General features: G+C 44.2%; 1 protein-coding gene across 3 annotated transcripts in view; it reads left to right on the top strand.

The window, feature by feature from the left end:
- Positions 1–26,700, top strand: part of NDST1 (N-deacetylase and N-sulfotransferase 1) — a 77,541-nt gene that overhangs the window by 38,911 nt on the left and 11,930 nt on the right. For 2 of the 3 annotated variants that reach the window (XM_083603983.1, XM_083603984.1), the window contains exons 2-10: positions 8,920–9,765; positions 14,225–14,707; positions 16,312–16,399; positions 16,727–16,881; positions 19,152–19,337; positions 19,585–19,713; positions 22,020–22,202; positions 22,813–22,909; positions 24,427–24,550. In XM_083603983.1, coding sequence (XP_083460109.1) covers positions 9,259–9,765; positions 14,225–14,707; positions 16,312–16,399; positions 16,727–16,881; positions 19,152–19,337; positions 19,585–19,713; positions 22,020–22,202; positions 22,813–22,909; positions 24,427–24,550 — 1,952 coding nt within the window. In that variant the 5' untranslated portion in view covers positions 8,920–9,258. Of the gene's footprint in view, positions 1–5,737; positions 5,996–8,919; positions 9,766–14,224; positions 14,708–16,311; positions 16,400–16,726; positions 16,882–19,151; positions 19,338–19,584; positions 19,714–22,019; positions 22,203–22,812; positions 22,910–24,426; positions 24,551–26,700 lie in introns of those variants that run through there. The other variant, XM_083603985.1, reaches the window with a different exon arrangement.

Genomic DNA, 26,700 nt, shown 5'->3' with positions numbered 1-26,700 from the left:
TGAAGATGCAGATTGCTCCTGCTTTGTTCTACTCCTAGTGTGAATGTAAACAACAAATCACAACCCCTGGCCCAGCGCCATGTCCAAACTGGGGGTATTTGTTTGTTTTGCTCTAAAATTGCTAAGCCAAGGACAAACCTTTGCTTCACACTGTGCGGAGCAAAAACAAACCATGATTTCTTGTTGGGACGAAAAACTAAGTGTGTGTTTGTGGTTTGTTGTTCTGCTTCTACAAGGGAAGGAGTGAAGTAGTACACGTTCACAGCAAGTGGTTTACCATGAAATGCGAACACAGCCTGAGTAGAAAATTCTGTAAAACCCATAGAGCCAGGTATTGAACACAGGTTTTGTTATGTTTCCTAGTTTGTGCTTGCATGCCCAGATCAGCAATTCATGCCAGGCAATTCTTGCTCTTTCACGGTCTAGCTATGAAGCCTTCCCCTACTTAGTGATTAAAAAATGCCCATTGCTTATGAAAAGTTTAGGAAACACTGTCCTAATAGCTTTATTTCCTTTATAAGCTGTTTAGATCTCGTTAGCAACCTCTTTATTTCCCTTCCCATGACTCTGGGAAGTAAGTACAAATTATATGAAGTGAAGGAAATGCATTATTTCCATATATTCTTCGAAGTCCTGTTGCTACTACTTCACCCTTGCATCCCTTTCCCCTCTGGATTGGCAACTGGGAGCTGTTTGGAACTGGGTTTGGATTGGGGAATCAGCACATGGAGGTCCCAAACATCAGCTCTGAATTGCACAGAACTTTTTTACTAGGGTGGTCCCTATAAACCTTGCTGCATAAGTAGCAGGAACAGCAGCATCACTCACTGTTATTATTACTATGAACAAAACCAGCGCAATATGATGAGAGCACCTTATTAGAGCAAAAGTTGATTTGCGGGTTGTGTGTGCATATGCACCGTCACCCAAGCCCCTTTCTTGTTGGTGATTAAAGATGAATGCCTAATCTTTTCCTGTCAGTAACTATTGCCTATCCTGCCTCTCCATGCATTGACATTAAATCTGTTGGCTGTCAGTTCTCTGTGTGTAGCCATGGGAACTCTGATGTCACTAACGAGAGCTTGTGACTTTCCTTCCATGCAGGAAAGATGACTAGTGAAGGCAGCAGGCGGCAGGTTGGCGGGATGTTAATTACTGTAAATGGTAGAAACCGAGTAAAAAAAACCCATCTGGTGGTTCCAAGGTGGGATTCTTGATTAGTTTTATCTCTTCCCCCCACCTCACACCCGCCTTTTATATTATAAATGCTAATTTTTCCTGCGGAGGAAGAAATGCTGGGGGTGTGCTCTCTTTGTGGGGAGGGGAAAGGGAGCTTAATGGTTAATGTCTAGTAAGCACTTTGGGAGATTAAAAGGGCTATTTATTCTTGCAGTTCCAGCAGAGGAACTTGTTGAAACGTGGCAGTGCTCCTGTCACTCAAAAGCAACTGCCTTTGGGGAAAACTTCTGATTGACAAACGAAGGTGCTGAGCTGGGTTTAGGAGAACAAAATGCTGTTCTGGGGGAGAATCTGCCGGAAAAACATCTTTCTTAGGAAACTTTGAAATGATTTCTCTTGCTGATTTTTAATACAAAAAACGCACTCCTCTGGAGATTGGAGCCTTGCCTGCAAAGGTGTGTCTTACAGAGACAGGTTGCAGTTGAAACCAATGCTTAGTTAACCCTTTGCAAAATAATTGTTCAGTTCTTTCATTCTATATTTCTTACACAACAACCATATTCTTTTTTGAACTTTTATTTGAATTGAACATATACTCCCTGCCTCCGACCCCCAAATATACATTAAATAGCATGCTTGCAGTACTGGGTTTCTTTGTGGGGCAGTGGGGGTGGGTTGCAGAGAATTTGCAGCACTGCTTCACTGCGCAAAAAGTCACCTTCTTGCCTAGCTATATTGTGTCTTAATTACAAAACCTAGGATGATCCATTCACACCATGCATTTCTAGATCTTTAAAATCCCAAATGGTTTGGGCCTATGCTTTTCTTTGGACTGCCTATACCCTTCTCTATTGTCGTTTCCTATGGTGGCCCCACAGCAACGCAGTTGTGGCCATTTCTACACTGGAGGCCTTTGCGGAAGCCCCTGAAGAATATTTCCCTTCTTTCCCCAAATGGCCTTTTGGGTGTGATGTTTCTTAGCTGGGCGCTGGTCCGGCTGAATTGTGTGCTTTTCAGTTCTGCTTTTAAAAACCCTTCTTTACGTGATGCGTTGAGTGGTAGTGTTAAGTATTTATTTTTAAATACGTATTACTTTTCTTTTATCCTTTTTGATGGGCACTTGCCCCAGAAAAGGGGCCTAATAATTACCATCATAATACTAAATAAAAAAAATATATCGTAGGAATGCTCTGTGGCGGGGAGCATATTGTGGAATTTCATTCATTTCCGTGGTAGTTTTACCCTTTTGAGGGCCAAACGACATGTTACACTGAACAAATTATGTGCAGCAATCTCTCCTTTTTTTACTTTGATGAATTACAGGTACAAACAAGGTGATCCTTACTGGGAAGGCCACATGCAGAGAGGGGAAATTTATCTCTTCTCCCCAGCATTGTTGGAACTGAAACTGAACATGAGCACCACCCCTCATGCTACTATAATGTTGGGGGGGTGTATGTGGGGGGGAATCTTTCCTGTTGTGGCAGTGAGAAGTTACTTCCTAAGTGTTCTAGCTGTGGGGAAGGGCAAGAGATGTTAGTTCCGATTGTGCTGTGGAGGGAAGAGAGAAGTCTTCCCACACCCACACAACATATGCCGCATTTCCAAGTTAAAGATTGCCTTCTGTGCGCATGCAATTAATAAAAATAAAAGGGGAAAGGAACCTACACGCTACACACTATGTGTAGTTTCGCCCCTAGATCCATTGATTTGTAGGGCAGGCGGGGTGGGGGAAGAAAATAAACATCCAAAAGCAACCTTCAAATACAAATTTGGTTCAGTTTCCACAGTCTCTTCCAGCTCGTTGCCCACAGAATTTCAAGTAGTAGTACATTGGTTTTATTTGGCTGTAAGAATGTAACCAAGTTTCAAGTTGTGGGCTCACTTACTCTTTTTGCCGTTTCATGAGCTCAGAAATAAAGTCTTTGCATTCAAAACATACATACACAGTATCTGGAATTCAGCTAACTTTCACTCAGAGCAGACGCACGGAAATTAACAGACCTAAGTTGGTCATGGCCATTAATTTCAATAGGACTACTCTGAGTAAAGCTCACTCACCTATAAGTGCTAGTTTATCAAGGGAAAACTTCTCATTTAATAACCTACTTTACTGTATGACGTATCTGTTTATGTGATATAAATGTTAATCTGTGATGTCTTTTTTTAAAAGCATTTATTAATTTTCCAATAAGAACATCCAATTAACATATCAAATCAAATCCAATAAAAATAAAAAACTAAAATAAAAAAACTCCAATTGTCTTCCAAATTGTAATAATTTTTTGTTTTGGCTTCCCACTGTCTGAATTCCAAAGCGTTTTCAACATCATAGTCCTGCCTCTTATCATCATCAGTGTTTTTCATAATTCCATATCGTGATTTTGTGATGTCTTCTCTACATCCAGTTGGCTAATGTAGTTGTGCCAGGCAGCTCAGATTTGGTCTATAGCTGAGGGTCCTTTTAAAGTTGCCCAGATAGTATCATACAGATAATAAATTATTGTTAATAATCGCTTGTAAAGCACCTAATGCTTACTAAGTGCTGTGCAGACATTAAAAACCAAGGTGGTTTGATTTATGAACGATCAGTAAGGAATATGGGCTGCTTTAGCTCAGCATTATGGGTAGTATTATGAAATATAGCTGGAAATCCTAGTACTGTAAATGGATGACGTATAGTTAGAGATTCTAGTAATTATGGTGGTTCCGGGACAGTATTATAGTCAGGAAATTCCTTTGGACAATAGGCAAACGCTATGCTTCATGCTAGGAAATAATAATAATAATAATAATAATAATAATAATAATAATAATAAACAACAACAAACAACAACAGCAACTATCATCATCATCACTGTTACTACTACTGCCACCATTTGCAGTAGGGAGTTGCCAGTGCCTCTTTATTCCAGTGGTTTGATGTGATGCCACAGAGAGAGTATTGGCAGAGAGGTCATGGCCTTTCTGACTGCCATGGATGGACTTAGCTGCTCTGATGTCACCCTCAGTGCTTAGAAGGATTGTTGGAAATGTTAGTCTGAATTCTGAAGATCCAAACATTATTGAAATTAAATCCTTTCATATGGCACTACTTCAGTGGGTTTTGAATGAGCTCTTTGTAGAAAAAGTGGCATATAAATGTAGTAATAAATTTAATGAATCATGGATTCTGTGATCTCATGGCATTTTACTAGAAGAGCATGATTCTGCTTACCTTCTATGGCAGGATAGTTAGCATAATGCAAAGAGTTGTGTCAAATGCTGTAATTTGTGTAAACTGTGTGTCTGGAGCTATGTAAAACTTCCTAAATCCTCAGGAATATCACACCTTGGCCTGCCTGAGACACAGAAACCCCACCTTATGCGTGATGCGATTTCCTCCTTCCCCACACCAAAATCCAAACTCTTAAAAGAGATGTTTCTTCTTGTTTCTGGGTCTCTCTTGCCTCCTTGCTAGGAAGGGAGGGAACTCTGTTGCAACAGAAAAAATAAATACCTGTCTTGCTTTCACTGCCGCCTGCCTCCATCCATTCATCTCTGACCGATCATGGACTTAGGGGACTCAGTCCCTTGGGGAGTTGGGCAGCAAAAGCCAACCATCCCTATTTTTTCTATATCAGATGGATTCTGTCCAGGATCTTAGTCATGGCTGAGCTAGAGATCTAGCTATACAGTATGGGGGTTACCCTGTGTCATATTGGCATAGCTGCTTTGCCCTGGCTTTCTAGAAGTATGGACATTTTCCTGTGATTTCTAGAGTGATAATTGTGATCTTTTCAAATATTGAGATGGTTCTATTTCGCTCTCTCTCTGCCTTGCATAAACATAAAGAAAACCTTGATTTTGATGTTTTACACCCACTTGAGACAGATCAGGCATTTCTAAGGAACAGAAAAGGAGTGAAGGTAAGAAATCGATAGTCTAGGAGATCTGGCTTCAGGCCTTTTTTGTGACACTTCAGAGGCCTGGTGGGCAAATCTTTCGTACTCTTGGAATTAAACCTGTCCCCAGTTCCATTATCTCCTCGCTTCAGGCAGGAGGGGAAATGACTGGATTAAGCCTGGCATTAATCCAAACTACTTTTCAACCAGCTTCCTTTTTAATCACACTGTTGTTGATTTTACTTGATACTTTCCCCCCCTTTTAAAGTCATCTCCATCCTTCTGCTCGCAGCGTCTCACACCACATCCACTTTAGGGGTTGGCTGCTTGCTTCTTCCACTGCAATAAGACGGCAACTGTCCTCTTGCATGATGCACAAATGTGTTAAAGTTCTGAAAGGGGGCAGACAAAATTGGAAACAGCCCTGGCCAGAAGCCTCCAAGCTACGATTCAGTAGGGCACCCGAGAGCTGGGAGGTTCTCTGTGGTGGCCTTTAGAAAAGCCTCCCCTGGATTGCTGGTTGATTCATGCTGGAGTCTATTAATAGCTTTGCTCCACCTGCTAAGGTGCGAAAGTCCAAGGCAGCAGGCCATTGGCTGCTACTCCCCTTCAGTCCAGAGGGTGCTGCCGGTGGTGACCTTCCAGCTGTCCCTGGGCAACTCTTCGAACACAGCAGAGCTGGGCTTAAAAGGAGGAGAGCAGAAGAACAATTGGGAGGAGAGGCTGGCAAGTAACAAGAGATCAGTGTAACTAAACACAGCAACTAAACCAGGACGTGCAGGCTCTGTCTTTCCAGATTTTGCAGATGTTAAACATTGGTGGGATACTTATTGGACTGCTTATTGTACATGTGCCTCGCCGTTAAGCCTGTTACATAGAAAACTAGGAGGCTGGGTTTCAAACGATAGGAGAACTTGAGTGGAATACCAAAGGTCAGTATCTGAATCACTCATCCAAAGGTCACTGCGTTTCAGGCTGTTTTGTCTTCGAAACAGACAGATGGCCCTTGCTCTCTTCCTGCGCTGCGTGGCTGTTTACAGCTCACCATGCTCTTTCCCTCGGTGGAGTGGAAGGCTTACCCTCATGATGTTTAGATAAGGGTTTCCTCTTTGCTGTTGCGTCAAACACCCGCAGCCAGTTGGCTTGAGCACCGCTTGTGTTGCATGTTAGAGTTGTTTTTCCGGGATGCACTTGGACACTTGATGCCCTTGAAAGGTGGCTTCAGGAGGCCACATATTTGGATTTTGGTGGCCAGCCATCATGTCTGGTAGAGCTGTCTTTGCTGTACAGAGACAGGCAGATGCACCCCTTTTTGAACCTGCTGTGCTCAGGGGGCAGTGGTGATGAGGAGCGGTGTGTGTAAAAACCCTTTCTCTCATACCTGCGGCATTGATGGGGGTGCATCCCAATGTGCTGGGCACCATTTTCCAAAGAGCCACTCTGCTTCCTTGTGCTTCTGAATACTTTAAAAAGAAGGTTTCTGCTTCAGGAGGGCGCGCAGGAGCCTTTTTCTTCTGGTTGATGGAACTGAATGTTTCTGGTAGTTGGTGGCAACCATATTGGTGGACCATGAGTATTGCTGTTTTGCAAAGGGGTTGTTAACATATAATGATGCTGTAGAGGCTGAGTGTGAGTGTGTGTGTGTGTGTGTGTGTGTGTGTGTGTATAGGAAGATCTGTTGCACAACACAACAAAAATGGTTCTAGGATTTGGAGGAGTGTGTATCCCATGACTTATCAGCCGTCTGACTTGTGAACTTTAGCTGAAAGAATAAGGAATCCTCGTCACTTTTTTGTTTTGTTTTGTTTTGTTTGTTTCTACTAACCCTTTTCTAAGTAGGGAAGCAGAAGAAAAATGGTACTGAATTGTCGGCGCAAGTCTAAACATGCCTGGATCAGGTATTGGAAGCTTTGCCAGATGCTTAGCTCTGACTTGCACCTGAACATTGACTGTGGATGTGCATCTTTGAAAGTTTCAGGTGCTTATTCACAGATGACTTTTAAGGGGAGTAGCATAATCGTGTTGTAGAACCCTGGGGGCCAAATGAAATGTGACCCGTTGAATGTGCCTTTCCATTTAACTGGAGGTTTTCGTAGAATTGTAGAATTGGAAGGGACCACAGGGATCATTTAACAATGCAAATTGTAACAGCTAGTCTAAACTGAGGTTGTCCATACTGCAACAAGCGCGGAGGGAGATTTTAATCATTTTTTCGCTGTGGAAAGTCCCTCCTCCGATGCTGGCAATTGTATAGGGAAGAAATCCCCACTGCTGCCAATGTGGGATATTTCCTTCTCCCAGTGCAAGTGTCAGCTTCAGATGTGTCCTGAGTGCTAAATATGCTGCTGGCCTTAAAAAAACCCCACCTCACCCCAAACCATACGCTTCAGGTTACATATGCTTCAGGTTACAGACTCTATTAACCCAGAAATATTGCTTCAGGTTAAGAACTTTGCTTCAGGATGAGAACAGAAATTGTGCTCCGGTGGCGCGGCAGCAGCAGGAGGTCCCATTAGCTAAAGTGGTGCTTCAGGTTATGAACAGTTTCAGGTTAAGTACGGAACTCCGGAACGAATTAAGTACATAACCCGAGGTACCACTGTATCTTATAAGATACAAAACTTCCTTGCCCTGTACTGCAAATTGGTTATATAGAAGTAGATGGCCGGGTTTGCTCTTTTTAGGGGAAAAAGTAAATCTGGAAAAGAATCAAATGGGAAGTTTTGCCTCTGTGTGGATTGTTGAGGCTGTTTCTTGACAGCAGGACATCTTGTAGTTGTTTAGGAGTTGCAGGTGAAACGTGGCTTGAATCTGTGGTCTTTCCCTGGGTGCTGGCCTTGGAATGGCTGTTCCAAACTCTATGAGCGAAATCAGAATTGTTTCACTTTTTTTTTGTTTTTTGTGGGTTAAAGCTGGGCAACGGGCCCCCGCTCTGGCTTTTCTTAAGTGTACAAAGAAACAGCAGTATTCTTACGGTTCTCTGCACTGTTGAACTATTAAGTATTAAAGGCTTCTTGTGGTGTGTTGGCAAGTGATTGACACTAAGCTGAAGCAGGTGCAGAGTGCGTGGCGGCTTCCTCAAAGCTATGTGGGGGTGAACAACTACGCTGGGAAAGCAAACTGCGGGCTCTCCCTGTGCCCACTGGGTGTTTAGGCCTCTGGATTGTATGGCAGCTGGCCCTTTGACTGGTACACCAAGAATAAGCTTGCGGGAGGAGGGGCTGTAGACCTACATATCTAGCCTAATAATGAAAGCTGAGCTTGAGGGCTGAAGCTGGCCTGTAATGCACTATCTGCCTTATGCAGACTAAAGGCCCCGGGAGGACCCAGCAAGCTACATTTGCATTTAAACCACCACACATGCAAAACACCTATCTTGAATTTCCTTAGCTTTTTCTTCCAAGAAGCTTCTGTGAGACAGAAAAGCCCTAGAAGCCTAGAGACACCCCCCTCCCATAAAAATAGTTTTAGTTAAAAGGGAGGTCGGATTCATATAGGGGTGCAGGCAGGGAGAACGCTGCTGCTCACAATAATCAATTTGACACAATCCAACTCTTGTCATGCCTGGAGATAAAAACAAGTGCACTCCCTTGGATAAGTGGCATAGCGCCTGAACGTGTGCAAAGTTTATTTCCCTACCCTTTTATAATTCCAGGCCAACTTCAGCTGTGGCAACTTTTTTCATCAAAGGCATGGACCACTGAGGGGTCCATAAATAAAGGTTTCTCTGTGGGAATATGCTGTGTTTGGGAGGCGGCTTGAGTCTGTGGGATCTTCCAGGTTGTGTGACTATGTTCTTCCCAGAGGGAATTTGCTAATACCTTGTTTGCCCTTTTTCTTTTTCTTTTAAACACAGAACAACGCTTCTGGTACGCGCCCAAGGATTCACCATGCGTCTCCACCTGTTGAGAGATGTTCCGGAACCCCAAGACTGCCCAATTTCCGTCCTGATGATGTGTCAGTGATGATGCAAAGCTCTTGGTTTTTCTGCCTCAGAAAGGAACTCTGAATGGATTTGCCATGGTGACATGAAAAAAGACCAGGAGGGATAACGGACTTCCACAGGGGCGATTGTGCACACACACACACGCTGCCTCTTAGGGAAATTGTCCTTTCCTGCATCAAGATCTGGAGGGAGGGAGGGGGGGTGGGGTGGGGTGGGGAAGGAACCTGAACACACTCTATCAAAGCAAGGATGACTTTGGTAAGGATTCGGAGGAGCTTCCGGCAGGTGTCTCCTCAGGTGGTGCTGTTCTTGCTGTTTGCCTTCTGCCTACTCAGCGTTTTTGTCTCGGCCTATTATTTATATGGGTGGAAGAGGGGACTGGAGCCCTCGGGGGACATCCCAAGCCCGGACTGTGATGAACTGAAGGTTGCCCCTTCTCGCCTGCTTCCGCTGAAGCCCATCAAAGTGGTGGATTCTTCTCGCACAGACCCTTTGGTCCTTGTGTTTGTGGAAAGTCTCTACTCCCAGTTGGGCCAGGAGATAGTGGCCATCTTGGAGTCCAGTCGCTTCAAATACCTGACGGAGATTGCTCCAGGGAAGGGGGACATGCCCACACTGACGGACAAGGACCGAGGGCGCTTTGCACTGATCATCTACGAGAACATCCTGAAGTATGTGAACCTGGACGCCTGGAACCGCGAGCTCTTGGACAAGTACTGTGTTGAGTACGGTGTAGGAATCATTGGCTTCTTCAAGGTACTGGCTTTGGTTTGGGCAAAGCTTTTGTGGGAGCAGGTGGGGAAGAATCAGGCCACCTCCAGTGATGGGGTGCGAATTTCCTGCAGGAAATTTTTCTAGTGCTTTATTTTTCTGTGGGGGGAAAAATCGGTTTCATATACGGTCGTTGAATGGATGCCAATGGCAAGTACAGTATTAGGCAGACCTGGGCAGTTTCAAAGAATGTAGCTGTGTTTATTTAATACAAGTAAAATAAACATACTGAATTAAATCACATTCTCTGACGCAAGCTTAAAAAACACGGGGTTTTTTGGGGGGGGGTTAAAGTGTTTTATTATTGTTTCATTTTATAATGTATATAAAACAGGGAACAATTATAGCAACAGATGAAAATTAAAAGATGAAAATCAACTATAGGCAACCCCCCGTTTACACGTGTTCAATATGTGTACAATTATGCGTGCACATGCTGCGCCAAACCCAGAAGTGACCTGAAATGTCACAAAAATGTTTTGAAAACGGGTGGACTGGGGCAGGGTGGGATGGAATAGGGTGTTTGCAGGCTTTTTCAATGGTGTTTCAGATAGACACAATTTCACTGATGTGTGCAAATGGTGGGTTGCCTGTATAAAATAGACATGTAGAATGAGTAGTTGCACTGTAGTTACAATTACATGAGCGGAATTTTTTTGATGCTAATTTTCATAGGAATCTTATTAACTTTTTTAAAAATATGTGTATTCTGCTGTATCATAAAAAAAATATCAAAGCAGTTTACAGCAATAAAAGCATCAAAACTTCTCCCCCAGACCAACATCATTTCATGGGGACAAGGTTAGTCCAACTATGGAGCACAGTTCAGTCTCTCTGCATGAACACATGGCCTAGTCCTACAGCAAGGTTAGGATTGTCTGTGTTAAACTCCCTACAAATAGAAAATAAACACAGGAGTCACAAGGGTGGCCTAGCATCTCCCCCGCCAGAAGCTTGCATCATAATGTTATAATCAAACACGTGTAACTGCGAACACTCCCGCAGTTACTTTTCAGATTGCTGTATTAGGTTCTTCCATGTATGTGGTGGGAGGAATGCATAATTATATTTGTATATAATTATGCCCATACCTTTCTATATACACCACAGATTCAGATACCCAAACAGCTGGAGTTTGCCCACTTCCTTCCTTCCTTCCTTGCTTGTTTGTGCTTTGCTGGTTGGTGGCAGCCATTTTCGGGCAGACACATCAGAGAGCAGGACAAATCAGGGAGCAGGAGAGACTGGAAAAATCAGTTTTTCCTTTCTCTCTCTTTTGCTGGTTGGCTGCAGCCATTTCAATAAGAAACCATTGAAAAAGTGGGAAGAAAGATTGGAAAAATCCCAGATTAGAAATGTTCCCTTGGGCATCCACGTAAATCGTGGACTCGTTATGTGAATGCTCACCAAACGAACGATTGTCAGGGAACACATTGCGTTTGGTAAGCAGGACCTGTGTGTACTTCTGAACCAGTCCTAAATAAAAATAATTTTAACAATGCGACAGTCCTTAGCTGGTGAAGAGGGCTGTAAAGTAGATCCTTAGTTGTGTACTTCTCAGGACAGAAGTTTGCTTTACTCTTTTTTTTTAAAAAAAAGCACTTCAGTTTCCTCCCCTTTTTTCCTTGGACCCAATACTGTCTATACACTGTACATTTAAAGTACTCTCCCCCAAGAATATTGGGAACTGTAGTTTACTTCCCACAGAGCTGCATTTCCCAGCACCCTTAACAAACTATAGGTCCCAAGATTCTTTGGTGGGGAAAGTTCTTAAAATGTATGGTATGTACACAGGTCTTCCTGAGGGAACATTCTTCCATCTCATTCCTTCTGCAGTTAGTGGTACAACAGTGCTGAGAGTGAATGCAGCTTTGAGGGCTTGGCTTGATAGCATGCTTCTCTGAAATTCATTACTGTTGGCTATTGCTGATACGATAGATTGCCTAGACTCTTAAGCAATAGCCCACCCGTATTACAATAGCACAGGTGCTTTCTGAAGGCATCTGTATCTGCCACATGCTGGCTCATGCGTGAACAGTAGGGCCCTGGAAGAGATTCAGCTTGCAAAATGTCAGCCTTTCTTGGACACCTTCTCACAGTCACTACTCGCTATTGAATGGCTTGATGTCTTGCCAGCATCGAGCCTGATAAGTAAAAGGGCTGTGTATTTTAACTGATGCCAAGAGCGGATTTACAAATCTGTGCCTTTTGAGATGAGGCTGCAGCGCCTTTAGTTCTGCTGGTGACAGTAAAAAAGATAACAGTAATGGTCCTCTTGGGAACTGGTTAATGTGTGAAGAGAACAGATTGTAACAGGGATTTGGGGGCCATCCGGGCGTCCCTGCCTAGCATTATGACTTGACAAGGGCCACCCCACCCTGTGTCCCTGCTTCCCCTAGTGATTCTTGGATTTGGTTTCCAAGAAGTCAAGTAGGAGGGGATGCAGGCTAACACAAACCGTATGGCATTTGCCACAGGTCTATTGCGTTATTCCCTGCTTGAATGGGTAAGCCAAGAAGGTTAAGAATCCAGGGCAGAAATGAAGCGTGTAAATGAGGCTTTATCCTGAGACCAAGAGCTGTCCTGCTGCTTTTGACAGACATTTTTTGCACAGCAGTCTGTTTTCTCTTCCATTCTGATTTCTCTTGCTTCCTTGGCTCGAACCCACGAAAGCAGTACTATATTAAATTGGTTTAAATTTTCAGAGTGGCAAAGAAGAATCAGTCTCCCTCCCTTGCTTCCTAACCCTCTGGCTTTCTGTCCATTTACATAGTTATGTTTTTGAAAGATAATTTGATTGGGTGCTAAGTAGTATGGCTACACTGCATGTTGATCCCTTTCCAGACATACAGTTGGATAAAGCCTGTCCTTGAAAAATCCTTAGTTCATCACACAAAGTATATTCTGTGTGTATTTCAGTGAACTTTACTGGTGGAAAGTACACAGACCACACAACATGCACATTGCAATAATAAAACAGTGGCTTTCCTTTCTATTGACATAAATGAGAGAAGCAGAAGGGTCCAGAATATATGACGGGAAGAGCCCATCACAGTACTAAAACATATAGCCTAAATATAAGACTACAACCAAAATATAAGAGCCCAACCGCAAAGGCTGCTGACCTAACCATTTCTTTGCAGCTGTTTCAGAGAGGCACTCTGGTCCAGAGAGGCTCTCTAAGCCACAGAATTCAGCTTGGCTTGGTTTGTATATAAAAAGGCTGTATCTGATCTCTTCACCTCTGCGTCCTTCCCCAAGCAGCAGCCTCTTCATCCTAGTCAGAGTTTCCTCCCTCCAATCTAATGCAGTGGAACCTCTGTTGTCGAACATAATCTGTTCTGGAAGACTGTTCGACTTCTAAAACGTTCGACAACCGAGGCTCAGTGGGCGGTCAGCAAATCGAGAAAATTGAGAAATGTGCCTCATAAGCTATTTGACTTCTGAGGCGTGTTCGAAAACTGAAGCAATTACTTCTGGGTTTTTGGCGTTTGAAAACTGAAACGTTTGGCTTTCGAGACGCTCGAAAACCGAGGTTCCACTGTAATCCTGTAGGGCTTCCCTTGTGAACCATCCACGCCCATCACATTTAAGCAAAGTTTTCTAGCAGCTGTGTATACCACCTTCCAACCCTCTCTGGCTTAGGCCTGCCCCCCTCACTTTCCTCCTCTTACATCTTCTTTGGTATGAGTGGAAATTTCAAAAATGAATGGCCTTAAATGAAGATTAGACAAATTCATGAAGAATAAGCTATCAGGGTTAGTGGCCACATGTAGCCTATGTTCTACCTCCGCTCTTGGAGGCAGTATGTTTCTGAATACCAGTTGCTGGAAGCCACAGGAGGACAGAGTGCTGTTGCACTTGGGTCCTGTTTGCAGGCTCCCCAAGAGCATCTTCTGATTGGCCACTGTGAGGATGGGGATGCTGTACTGGATGGTGCACCAGCCTTAACTTATGTTCTTAACCACCAGAGCTGCTCTTGGAGCCAACAGAACACCCATGTTTAGTAGTTTATAGTAGCAAGGAAACGCTTGAATTCCATAGACTTCTCCCCTGCTCTTGCAAGCCTGAAGTGACACACTCAGTACCACGTGTGCTTTCAGGAATTCAGTTAACCTGTACACCAATCACATTGTGCCATTATATTGCCTCTTAAGCATTGTTAATAAATAAATCTGAGACAAATAGGGCTCTAGTTCTTCACCCACTTTCATACTTTGCTTCCCCTCTGTTCTTTTCCTTATTGTTGGCAGCTACAAGAAATTTTTCTTATGTGACACAACTTGCAAATAAATACTTCACACAGCAGAACCAAAGAGGTAACCCCTCAAATTCTCTGTTCCTTCCTCCTATATGGAAAATCATAAAGCCTCGCAAATGATGTCATCCTGTATACACGCAACACAAATGGGGTATAAATTCAGTTCATGTGATCTCCCTACAGGCCAATGAGAACAGCTTGCTGAGTGCTCAGCTGAAAGGCTTCCCCCTTTTTCTCCACTCCAACCTTGCGCTGAAGGACTGCAGCATCAACCCCAAATCACCACTCCTGTACATCACACGGCCCAGTGAAGTAGAGAAGGGACTCCTTCCAGGCGAGGACTGGACAGTCTTCCAGTCAAACCATTCCACCTACGAACCCATCCTCCTGGCCAAAACCAAGTCGGCAGAATCCATCCCACACATGAGCATTGACGCAGCACTCCATACCACTGTGGTTCAGGATCTGGGCCTCCACGATGGCATCCAGAGAGTCCTCTTTGGCAACAACCTCAACTTCTGGCTGCACAAACTGGTCTTTGTCGACGCTGTTTCTTTCCTCACTGGCAAGAGGCTTTCCCTCCCCCTGGACCGCTACGTCTTGGTGGACATTGATGATATTTTTGTTGGCAAGGAAGGCACACGGATGAAAGTGGATGATGTAAAGGTAATGACACACATAGCCAGGTTTTGCTTTTGAGGTTGGGATTTGGGGGAGATGCGGGGCTAGCTGTCCTGTGGATCCATTTCTTTGGGCTGAAAGCTACATGATGCTAGGAGCTGTGCCCTGGATCCCTGGATCCCTGGATCCCTGAATCCTTATTGCTGTTCTGCTGTTCTTCTACCTCTACCACACTGGATCTAGTTTGTGCTTCTGTCATTCCCAGAATGTGTGAGACTGGGATGGTGACATTTGAAATGCAGGAAGCGTAATCAGGTATCCCAGCCTCATGGAATTTTAATGTAGACTCAGTAACCATTTCTTTTTTAAAATCCTGTTGTTCACAGCCAACATATTATTGCTTTAGTTGAAAGCCCTTTAAATCAGGATTGCTATGAATAGTTACACAAGTGCAAAAATGTAGAGATGGATTTCCTTGTGATTAAATTGGGAAGCACTAAAATTAAAAATCTTAACTTAGCCCAACATCGCTTGTTTTTCAACATCTGATAAAGAGAACTGTAGGCTGTGAAAGTTTGTCTTTAAGGTGCTACAAAAACTATTTTTAGTAAGATCAAAGAAACAAGAACAAACTAAGAAAGCTCAGAACTTGGAACAAACTTTTGTTGTCTAGGGATAAAATGAACCTTTCACGGTATATTACCAGAAATAGGTGAGAACAATGTGTGTGTGTAGGAATCAGTTACTGACCACTCTTTCTAATATTTCTATATCTTAGGGAGAGGGATCATTAACTGATTCCTTTGAGAAGAGCAAGAAGAAAGTTAGACTGATGTTAACAACCACGATTTATTTTGTTTGGCTTAGGGAAATGATGGTTTAAGGCTTGAACACTTTCCTTTTTTTTTTAAGCAAAAAGCACAATGTGCAACAGATTTATCACTAGGTCTCCTAAGCACATGTCTGTCTCAGCTTTGTTTCCCATAGAATTATTGTTAAACCTTTGCCTTTTCTCTGCTTTCTTAACAAAAATAGAGAGTGTAGCTCTCCAAACAAAGTCCCAGAAGAGTAATTAAGCAGGATTTATTTGTGCCTGATGAGGAACATCTGAACGCTTACTTGCCCCCACTTCTACTCTAGACACCTCCACTTCTAAATAACTAGTATTTATCTAACAAAGGCTAATCTAGTCACTATACTATTCACTCACGTGAACTATCAAGTGCTAGCTAATACTGGCAAAGGTGTTGTGGGAGTCCCAAAACTGGGTTATTAGCAGATGCTGACCTTTGAGGTCTAGGAGGCTGCGGAAAATGTAAGCTGCACCTTCCTGGTAAGAGTGATATTGCAGCTTGCATGTTAATGACTGAAATGTGTATATATAAGGGCATGTGAGGAAAACCGATGTTTTGAACTGGTACTAAGGCCTCCTTGCATTTATACTGGTGGGATGGAAGCTTATGCACTGTGCTCCCCCCCACCACCACTGGGATAATGTAAAAAAAAAAAAGGCCTATACCATGTGAGAAGACACCATGCTGCAGCTGCTTCTCTTCCTCACGTCTCCAGAAGCTGGGACTTTTATTCCCCCAGCTTTCTAAAGCGAATAGGCTATGGTTTTAAATGTTGCTTTTTATCCCACTCTGTAGGCTCTCTTTGACACCCAGAATGAACTGCGCACCCATATCCCCAACTTCACCTTCAATCTGGGTTACTCAGGGAAATTCTTCCACACAGGTAAGGAGGATTTGTGGGGTGTGTGCATTGCCTTATTTGGGCTCTCAGGTCTTTCACATTGTTTTGAGGGCTAGGCTAGAAGATCTGCCTGGTAGGTGATGATAGCTTTGTGGATCAGATTCACCAGGAAAGCTTCCCTTCCCTTTCTTATTTTTGCCCCTGGAGGTCCAAGGCTTGATCAGTCTGTGTGTTGTGTGTTGTGTGGTTAATGATGTTTTAGTGTTCTACTGGGCAAAGCACATGGTTGGTTTGAGCCTATGGGAGGAATGGCATTCCATTGCATGTCTTCGGTTTTTAGTCGTGACACTAGTGGTTTGGGTCTGTCAGGTACGGACGCGGAAGACGAAGGAGATGACCTGCTGCTCTCGTACGTGAAGGAGTTTTGGTGGTTCCCCCACATGTGGAGTCACATGCAGCCTCACCTCTTCCATAACCAATCTGTGCTGGCTGACCAAATGACCATGAACAAGAAATTTGCAGTTGTAAGTAAGACGCTTTCTGGGGACAGAAGCAGAAGGCTGGGGCAAAACAAAAAGTGGGTTGTACCTCAAAAGATGGAAGGAAGGCACGAGTCGATCATTTGTTTATTGTTCAGAATGATGAGTTTGCAATTGCAAAATGAAAAACCTAGCACTGCTAGGACATTGCCACAATGCGTTGCATCAGCACAGCATTCTTAAAAATGTCTCGTTGGCTGCTGCAGAAAACAGAACAACCATTTTTTGGGCGCCTGTCTACTATTTATGCAAGGAGTGTGGTGTGTGTAAAAACATCCCAACATTCAAGTCTCCCCAGGGGTCTTATAGAACCAGCTTCTCCTACTGTATTGTCGGTCTGAGGTGTTGCACCCTTCATAGCATGATAATGAATTGGACCTCCAGGAAGAAAGCATGGCCTGCTTTCCTCCTCTCCTCTCTTGTTGTCTTCTTATGTTCAACCACTGATCTGTAATCCCACCATTTCCTATCTCTTTCTGGAAGGGGGATCTTGGTTCCTGTGATCCCTTCCTACAGTACTCTGTCTGTGATCCTAGACTTTCACAACTAGTGCCCATGAGCCTCTTTTCTTAAACCTAAAATCCACCTTCAGATTTTGTTATCAAATTCAAAACGAAAATGTCCAGGAGAGCAAACCGATGGTTATGCTGAGTGTGGAATCTCAGCCTCTCTAACCTTGAGCGCATACCATTCTCTGGCACAGGGACAAATAGTGTCCCTGGTAATCCTGCTTTGCTCCAGGGACGCGGGTGGCGCTGTGGTCTAAACCACAGAGCCTAGGGCTTGCCAATCAGAAGGTTAGTGGTTCACATCCCCGTGACAGGGTGAGCTCCCGTTGCTCAGGTCCCTGCTCCTGCCAACCTAGCAGTTTGAAAGCACGTCAAAGTGCAAGTAGATAAATAGGTACCACTCCGGCGGGAAGGTAAACGGCATTTCCGTGCGCTGCTCTGGTTCGCCAGAAGCTGCTTAGTCATGCTGGCCACATGACCTGGAAGCTGTACGCTGGCTCCCTTAGCCAGTAAAGCAAGATGAGCGCCACAACCCCAGAGTCGTCCACGACTGGACCTAATGGTCAGGGGCACCTTTTACCAGTTTTCAAGAACGGCATAAACTTTGCTTGTTTCCTTTCTACCCAACTTTTCTGTTGATGTGCTAACTTCTTTTGTCTGAGGAATTCTTGAAAATTCCTTCATTTCACCTAACCCCACAGTTTAGTTACAAGTCGGTTCTTCATCCTGTTGCAAATAGGTTTTTATTTATTCATTCACCCTCTTGGTTCCAGGTGTCAGATAGCATCCAACACCTTTCAGTACAGTTCTTTATCTGACCTTTTCAAAAGATGGGTTCTGCCAAGCAACCAGTTCTTGATAGTGCCGTCTGTGGGATGCACAGCTCACTTCTCTTTGTTACTCTTTCAGCACAGCAGAGAGTCTGCTTGAACAAGCCCACTCGAGGGAGAAGAGAACTCAAAGATTAAATCATTAATCCTTTTTTTTAAGGAGTTTTGCCAAAGATGCCCTTTGGTGCGTCATACACACAAAAAAAGAATTTGCAGGTTGCTCCTTTGCGATTACGTGAACAAATGAAAAGAACCTGAGAAAAGGGGAGAAATTTAAACATAGCCATAAAATCTTGCAGAAGATCTTTCTTAAAACAATGAAGCACGGAAGCTGTGCTGGATAACTCTTGGGTGTATTCTCTAGTGTTGTGTAAGCTGTGACTTCATAAAATGTGCTACTCTAGGCTTCTCCGTGTCCCCATGGGAGAGTTGCTCAGACTTAACACGGAATGCCTGTTGCCTGTAAAGCAGGGCTGAAATGTAATGTTCCAGGTTTTGTTCTTCAGTTATCTTTCTTGCATCTGCTGGAGAGCACCCAGTCTTGTCCTAGGGTCAGTGGAGCACGTAAAAGCCTTGCTGGCAAAACTTGCTATAAGGCTACACATGTTGGCCATATCATCTGTGTGATAAGTTGAGTAGGGGCTTCGTGTTAACAGTTGTAGGACCCATTCGCTACTCTCTCCTGTATCTCACAGAATTTACACCTTGAACCGTCTTTCCCAGTTCCCCGAAATAGGATGCTGACATCTCTGCTACTTTGGGATGATATAGACTGCAGTGGGGAGGGGAGGTAATAAGATCTTCTTTTTAAAAAGCCCTTAAAGGCTGGATTCCATTCACTTGCGGTGGGAGCCTTTCATTAAAAGTCCACTGGTTACTCCAGCTGATACAGTTATGTATTTCTCTCTCCTCTTAGGAGCATGGCATCCCCACTGATATGGGCTATGCAGTGGCACCTCATCATTCAGGGGTGTACCCAGTCCATGTGCAATTGTATGAGGCCTGGAAACAAGTGTGGGGGATCCGAGTCACCAGCACGGAAGAGTACCCTCACCTCAAACCAGCCCGCTTCAGACGAGGCTTCATCCACAATGGAATCATGGTAAGCTTATCTTTCTTGCTTCACCCTCTCTCCTGTACGTGAATAAGCTCAAACTCCCCATATTGTTTAAGAGGGATCCACTAACTTAAGTGCAGGCAACCTGTGTGTTTGTTTTCTGGAGGGACAGCGAGGACATCTTCCACCATCTGCTCAGAATTTATAAGGAGCACTGGAATGGGCTGATTCTCTTTCTCCTTTTCAAAAACATCTGTAACTTGCTATATGTTTTCTTTCTGCTTCTTTCCAGGTTCTCCCACGGCAAACATGCGGCTTGTTCACACATACCATATTCTATAATGAATACCCTGGTGGGTCCAATGAACTGGATAAGATAATCAACGGAGGCGAGCTTTTTCTGACTGTGCTACTTAACCCTGTAAGTGCTGCTTTGATGAACAATGGAAGGTCTAATTGCAGTGTGTAGAAGCTCTTCTTCTTCTTCTTCTTCTTCTTCTTCTTCTTCTTCTTCTTCTTCTTCTTCTATGGCATTTTGAAATAAAGTCTAAAACCACAAGCACCAAATAGAAGGAAAGCAACAAGATCACTGAGAAAAAGGGGAAAAGGTAACTCCCCGAGTGACAGACCTTGGTGCGTTATGGGTGAGTTTGGGTGGTGGTAAAGCAGCCTGAGAAAAAGCTCCTGACTGGGATGAAAGAACTTTTAAGGAAAAGATTTGCAGAATAATAGAAAAATCACTGTAAACAGATTAAAATGTTAGCAAGGTTTGAAAAGGTTGGCAATAGGACCTATGGAAGGGAAGGTGGGAAGTCTAAAGATTCAGAGTAATCTCTAAATATGGATATGTATTTGGTATTGTTGTAATTTTATACTTGCAAAATCAAATAAAAATATTACCCCCCCCAAAAAAAAACATTAGCAGGGTTAGAATAAATTCAGCAGTATGAAGTTTACTGAAATAAAACTGAAAAAGAGAGAGTACGGAATTATTGGAATATGCAGTGGTAAAGGGTTAATAAACGAACCATGGAAGTGGGGGAAGGGAAGTTGATGATGCAATATTAAATTATTATTATTATGTACGGTTTGTATTTTGGTAAAATGTCAATGTGCAAATTTTTAAAATTCAAAATGATAAATAAAATTTAAAAGAAGAAGAAGCTGCTGAGTTTGGATTTTTAAGCTATGTAGCCAAAATCATAGTGACAGAGAAATGCATTTTTATTTGTTTGGAGCATTGTTTGGTAAGTGGAAACCACATCTTGGGCCCCACAGCATCTCTTTAAAAGCTGAGATCCGTTGCTTGCTTCACTTGCTAAGTAGGTTTGTGCATAAGCATGGTGTCCCAGATTTTAGAAGATTGCATGGGAGATTTCTATAGTTATGTGAGACACACAATTTCTCTGCTGTATAAAATTGCTTGAGAAGGTCTTGATGCAGGAATCCAGGGCCATTGGATTTGAAGTGATCAAATTGCATAGCTTTAGGTGTTTGCCAGCAGTTTGAAATGAATGTAAATGAATGTCTTTTTGCCTTTTATGATCCTAGAAAATGCACGTGATCCAACATTTTGAAGTAGTCTGGAAGTCTACTAAAGCTGCTGTCTCTTCCAGGCTATCTGTTCAGAGAGGGAAAATGCCTCAAATCTGGTTTCCTCTCCAGATTTCTAGGGCTGCTTCTGTTCCCACTGACCCTTGCTCCCTTTGCATTTGCTTACTTATCTTGTTGTTAATTTCTGTCTTGTCATGAGATAGGATGTTTGGTGGGGAAGGTCTGTGGGTTAGGCTGGGTCATATGCTGAGTTATCTGGGCCATGAATAAATTTGGTGGATGAATTTGTTTCTGTTGATCTGTGGGTCGGAGATAAGTTTCTTTCTAATTGATTGACCAGTGACTAGGAAAGAAGACACTTAAGTTGCCAAACAATGAATTCAGAGTGTCCTGCTAAGCAAGTCCTCAAATTTATGCATGCGCAAATGCTGCACAATTTTTCACTATTCCTCTTTCTTTGTGGCACAATATGGCCTGCTTTGCATGCCACACTAAGGACTTTCCACACTTCCTCTTGTCTTCCTGGGAAAACCTGCTCTTTAGCACTCAATCAGAGCCAACAGCAATTCAGGTTTCCCCAGGATTGCCATTTGTTATGATCTATCCCTAAAGAGCAGGCTTTCCCATGGAAAGATGCGGGGCAAGGGGAAAGCCGCTTGGATATGTGCCTAGAAAGTGTGGGTAAGGCAGAAAACTGCTTGGACCTGCACTTTCTAAGCGCAGCAGAAGTGGAAGTTGTGTATGAGCCCTAAAACATTATGGTTTGTTGTGAACAAGCAGTGCCAGTGCGCTGGTGAACATTGCTGAAATGGCAAGTGCTTCTGATTGCTGAGAATCACAGGTGGGGAGAGCACAGGTCTTGCTTGTGGGCTTCCCATACGCATGTGGTTGGCCACTGTGAAAACAGGATGAAGGACTAGAAGGGCCTTTGGCCTGATCAAGCAGGGTTCTTCCTGTGTTCTTACGTTCATTCTCTCTCCCCACCCCCTTTTGCTGCTTCTGGTGAACACCATGGTCTGGCTGCTCTTGCCAGCCGCATTGTTTCTCTCCAAAACAAACCATGGGTTGAAAGCCAAGGTGGCACAATATTGTTTTGACTAACCACACCAATTAATTTCCTTGTCTTCTGTGCTGTCCTTTCTTCCCTCCCACCTCCCCCCCCCCGCCCCAAAGATCAGTATCTTCATGACTCACCTCTCCAATTATGGAAACGACCGCCTGGGTTTATACACCTTTAGACACCTGGTCCGCTTCCTCAACTCCTGGACTAACTTGAAGTTGCAGACACTGCCACCTGTGCAGCTGGCACAGAAGTATTTCCAGATATTCTCAGAGGAGAAAGACCCTCTATGGCAGGTATGGGTCAGCTGCCTTTCCAGGCCTGCATAGCCAAAGGCATTCAAGTAAACGCGCTCAGTGTTCTTTCTGTTTGATTGGCTTGTTTCTTTTGAAACCAAATCTCCGTAGAGACACTCTATCAGAATAAACTGGTCCAACAATTATGAACACGAAACATCTTTGGAATAGGTAGTAGTTGTGCATGTGCAGCAATATTCGAACGACGTGCCTGTTTGCTGCTGCATTCTTCTCTCTAGAAACAGAGCACACCACACCAATCTGGTCCCAGATCTGAAAACTGCAAGTGTGATATGATCTGTTTCTCATGGTTTGCTCTTACCCATCATTATGCTGCCTTTAGAGGTGAGCAGAGCACTGTGTGGAAGTTTTCTTCTGCTTGTAAGGTGCGAATCCACAATACTTAGACGTGACCTTGGAGTACCAGGTATGAAGCAGGCCTAGCATGCTTGCTGCAAAGACAGTGCATCCTTTCCGTGCTGGCTGCAATGGACACAACTCATTGCTGGCTTTTGAGGGACCCCCTCCAGTAAGAACGGATTATTTCGATTTGCGGCATGCAAGCCTCAATTTCCCACCTGTTTGATCCCAACACGTTCCCATGTTTCAGGATCCCTGTGAGGACAAACGCCACAAGGACATTTGGTCCAAAGAGAAGACCTGTGACCGGTTCCCCAAGCTGCTAATAATTGGTCCTCAGAAGACAGGTGAGCTCTAACCCAGGGATTCTGAACCTCAGCATCTCTATTTTGCCATTGGTACTCTCGCTCAGGCTATTCTTTTTTTGCCAGCTCTGCTCCACACCCTCCCTGAGCTCTTTTCCCTGGTGTGTCCTTGAACTGTCATTATTATGCCTCTTGCTTGCCTTAATGTTGGACTGAAGGGTGTGTGGGGGGGAACCCCTGACTTTTGCCTGTCAGGAACCTTGCTCACTGGAGAAAGGTGAGCATCCTAACTGTCCACTGGTAAGCTGCCAGTGGGAGGTTCCCCAAGACGTAATGTAGTTTGGGGGTTGAAGAAGTCCCTCCTGCTGCTGTAGCACATTGATCTACATCTACCGTGTGCTTTGAACACACCTGCCACTAACATGGTGTGTGTGTGTGTGCGTGCGCGCACACACACACACACACACACACACACACACACAGTATTAAAAAGCTTTGTGGAATCCCAAAGTTTGCTGAAGTCTTATAGCAGTGTTTCTTAGCTGTTGTTGGACTCCCATCATCCTTAGCTAGTAGGACCAATGATGAAGTGTTTCTGGTAAGGCAAAACAGAAAAGTGGGAGAAGGGGATTGGAGTGGAGTGGCTAGACTCCCAAGTAGAGAGCAATCCACAGGGCATCATTTTGTTGCAGCTCCAGCTTATATTAACTACACAGCATATAGACCAGCCCATCATACGACGGTCTCATCATTTGTTTGCTTTTCTTCACAAACTTGGTGCAGGTGCCACATTTTTGTTTTGCTGCAATCTGAGGCTAATGTAAGATTCCCCTTCTTGCACACCAGTACTTTCCCCCAGTGCCTTTTCAACCACTCATAGCTGAGGCGAAACCCCTCGGTATGCAGCAATAGCTAGGATTTTCCAACACAGGATTTTTGAATGGCTCCTTGGGTGCAAAAGTGCATTGCATGCCCTGAAGTTAGCTCAGGACTATACCTTGACAGGGGATGGCTGTAGCTCTGTGGCAGAGCATCCGTTTTACATACAGAAGACCCCAGGTTTGATCCTTGGTGTCTTCCAATAGAGCTGAGAGGCTTCCTATGTTTCTAACATCACATTGAACTGGTTCAAATGCAGTGCTAAGCTGTGGTTTATTAAGTCACGGTTCATTTGATCATGTGAACCCACCCCCAGTGGCTTAACCATGATTTATGAACAACAAACAAATTGCACCCATTAGCAGTGGAATTTTGTTTTCTTTAAAATAAAACTTGTTTTGCATTAACCATGGCTTAGCGATGCATGCAAGCCTGCCATTGTCTCGTCTTTAGCTATTCTCTGGTGTGAGAAACAACATTTGTGTATTGAGAGATAGGAGATGGAAAGGATTTAGGAGCACCTGGTGAACTTGCAGCACCCGTCCTGGGGAATAAATATATTAAACCTGCCGGTGCTTAGAGATCCAAGAAGGTCACACAAGCTGGAGAACAAACATATGGCAGATGCTTGGTGGGGAAACAAGTTTTCAGCTCTGTTTTCTTTCCCCTTCTGTGAAAAGGTACCACAGCTCTCTACCTGTTCCTGGGGATGCATCCTGACCTGAGCAGTAATTATCCGAGCTCGGAGACCTTTGAGGAGATCCAATTCTTCAATGGGCATAATTACCACAAAGGCATTGACTGGTAGGTTACAGCCCCAGTGCTGGGAGCTGCATTTTGGGCTTACAAGGGTGGCTTGCAACATCAGCAATATGGAAGCGGAAGCCTTTTGGGGAGAGTCCATAGCTCTGTGGCAGAGCATCTCCTTTCATGCAGGCGATTTGAGGTTCAATCCATGGTTCAGTATCCAGGTAGGGCTGGCGAGCTGCTGCTACCAGTCTGTGTAGACCAGTCTTTCTCAACCTTGGGTCCCCTGACATTCATGAACTACAACGCCCGTGATCTCTGGCCACTGGCCATGCTGGCTAGGAATGATGGGACTTGTAGTCCAACAACATCAAGGAACTCAAGGTTGAGAAAGGCTGGTGTAGACAATACTGAGCTAAATGAACCAATAGGCTGACGAGGTATATGTATGTGTAATTTTCCCCCCCAAAGTTTCAAAAAGAAAAAACAAATTTTTATACACACACACACACTTGTTTACATTAAACCATAGTCCTTATCAGTACCTTTATGGGGTTCACTGAACCCTTGGACTTCCCCCCATCCCTTCCACGGCTTCTAAAAGTTATCTTCCTTTTTTAACTGCATCTAATTGAATTTATCCAAATTACTATACTTCAATTTTATCCTTTGTCATGTTAAATTACAAGTGCTATGTCAGTCCTGCTAACGTTTTTAGATTTTTGCAGTGTTCTTTAATATATTCTATAAAGTTATGCCATTCTCTATTAAATTTGTTATCTTGGTGCCAGATCTTCCGGGTCAGCCTTGCCATCTCCGCATAGTCCATCATCTTCATTATCCATTCTTCTTTCGATGGGGCACTTTCTTCTTTCCATCCCTGGGCAAATAGCATTCTTGCCGCTGTCGCCGCATACATAAACAGTACTTTCTACTGTAGGCAGCTTCTTAAGCGGGATTGCTGGGGTGCTGACCGCCTGCTGTTTGCCCACCCAAAAACAAAGTCCCAGTGGTCTTACTCAGTGTAGGGAAACTTCCTAGGCTCACGTTGGCAGTCTGCTCAGCTGACGGGGGCTCCGAAAGGACAGGTGCCTAGCATGTGTGGAAGAAGCAGGCAGTTTTAAAAAATTATTACCGTATTTTTCGCTCTATAGGATGCACCAGACGATAAGACACACCTAATTTTGGGGGGGAGGAAAACAAAAAAAATTTCTGAATCCCAGAAGCCAGAACAGTAAGAGCGATGTGGCTTCTGCGATAGCCTCTTGCTGTTCTGACTTCTGGGATAGCCGCTGAAGCCTCTCCTGGGCAGTGGGATGAAGGCTCCCCCTGCCCGGAAGAGGCTGTGCGCGGCTAAGCTGCCCTCTGTACCTTCCCCCATCTCCTGCAAGAGCTGCGTGCTCTTTAAAGGGAGCACGGCTCTTGGGGGGTTTTCTGGGAGGTGGGGGAAGGGACAGAGCATCCCACTTCCCTATGGAGGCTTTGTGGGGGCTATCCAAAAGCCAGAATAGCTAGGGGGAGCGCTGCGCAGCGCTCCCTCTAGCTGGTCTAGCTTCGCGTGAAGCCTCCACAGGGCACGGGGAGCCTTCATCCCCAGGCCCTGCGGAGGCTTTGCGGGGCTATCCCAGAAGCCAGAACAGCTAGAGGGAGGGCTGCGCAGCGCTCCGTCTCGCTGTTCTGGCTTCTGGGACAGCCCGCATTCACTCCATAAGACGCACACACATTTTCCCTTACTTTTTAGGAGGGAAAAAGTGCATCTTATAGAGCGAAAAATACGGTACTTTGTGGCAGCAAGAATACGCTAAGCTCAGGAGGCTGTCTACACTGCTTTGTTTGCAGATCATCCAAGTAAGCATGAAATGCAGAACTGGGTGTGCATGTTTGATGCACTCTCCACACTCAGAGCAAGCATCAGTGATTTCTGCTCTGTAAGCATGTTTTATTCGGCTGGGTTACGCTGTGAGAAACCACAAAAGAAAAGTACACTGTGTCTAATGTGTTTTGCACACACCTCGCAACCCCTCTTCTTTGCTGTCTGTTGCATGACCGGGACGGTAGTCAACAATTGACAACCCCCACCCTGTCCTGGCAATCTGTGATAGTTAAAACTGCAGTTGACTGAGTGTTAGTCTTCTCTATAAATGTATTAAATCTCAGTCTGATAATCCTTTGATCTAGAAGAGCACATTTCTAATTGTACAATAATT

Source organism: Podarcis filfolensis, assembly GCF_964270895.1.
Source record: "Podarcis filfolensis genome assembly, chromosome: 2".
Lineage (NCBI taxonomy): Eukaryota > Metazoa > Chordata > Lepidosauria > Squamata > Lacertidae > Podarcis > Podarcis filfolensis.
The sequence above is the reverse complement of the archived record's forward strand: the minus strand, read 5'-3'. Positions and strand labels throughout refer to the sequence as shown.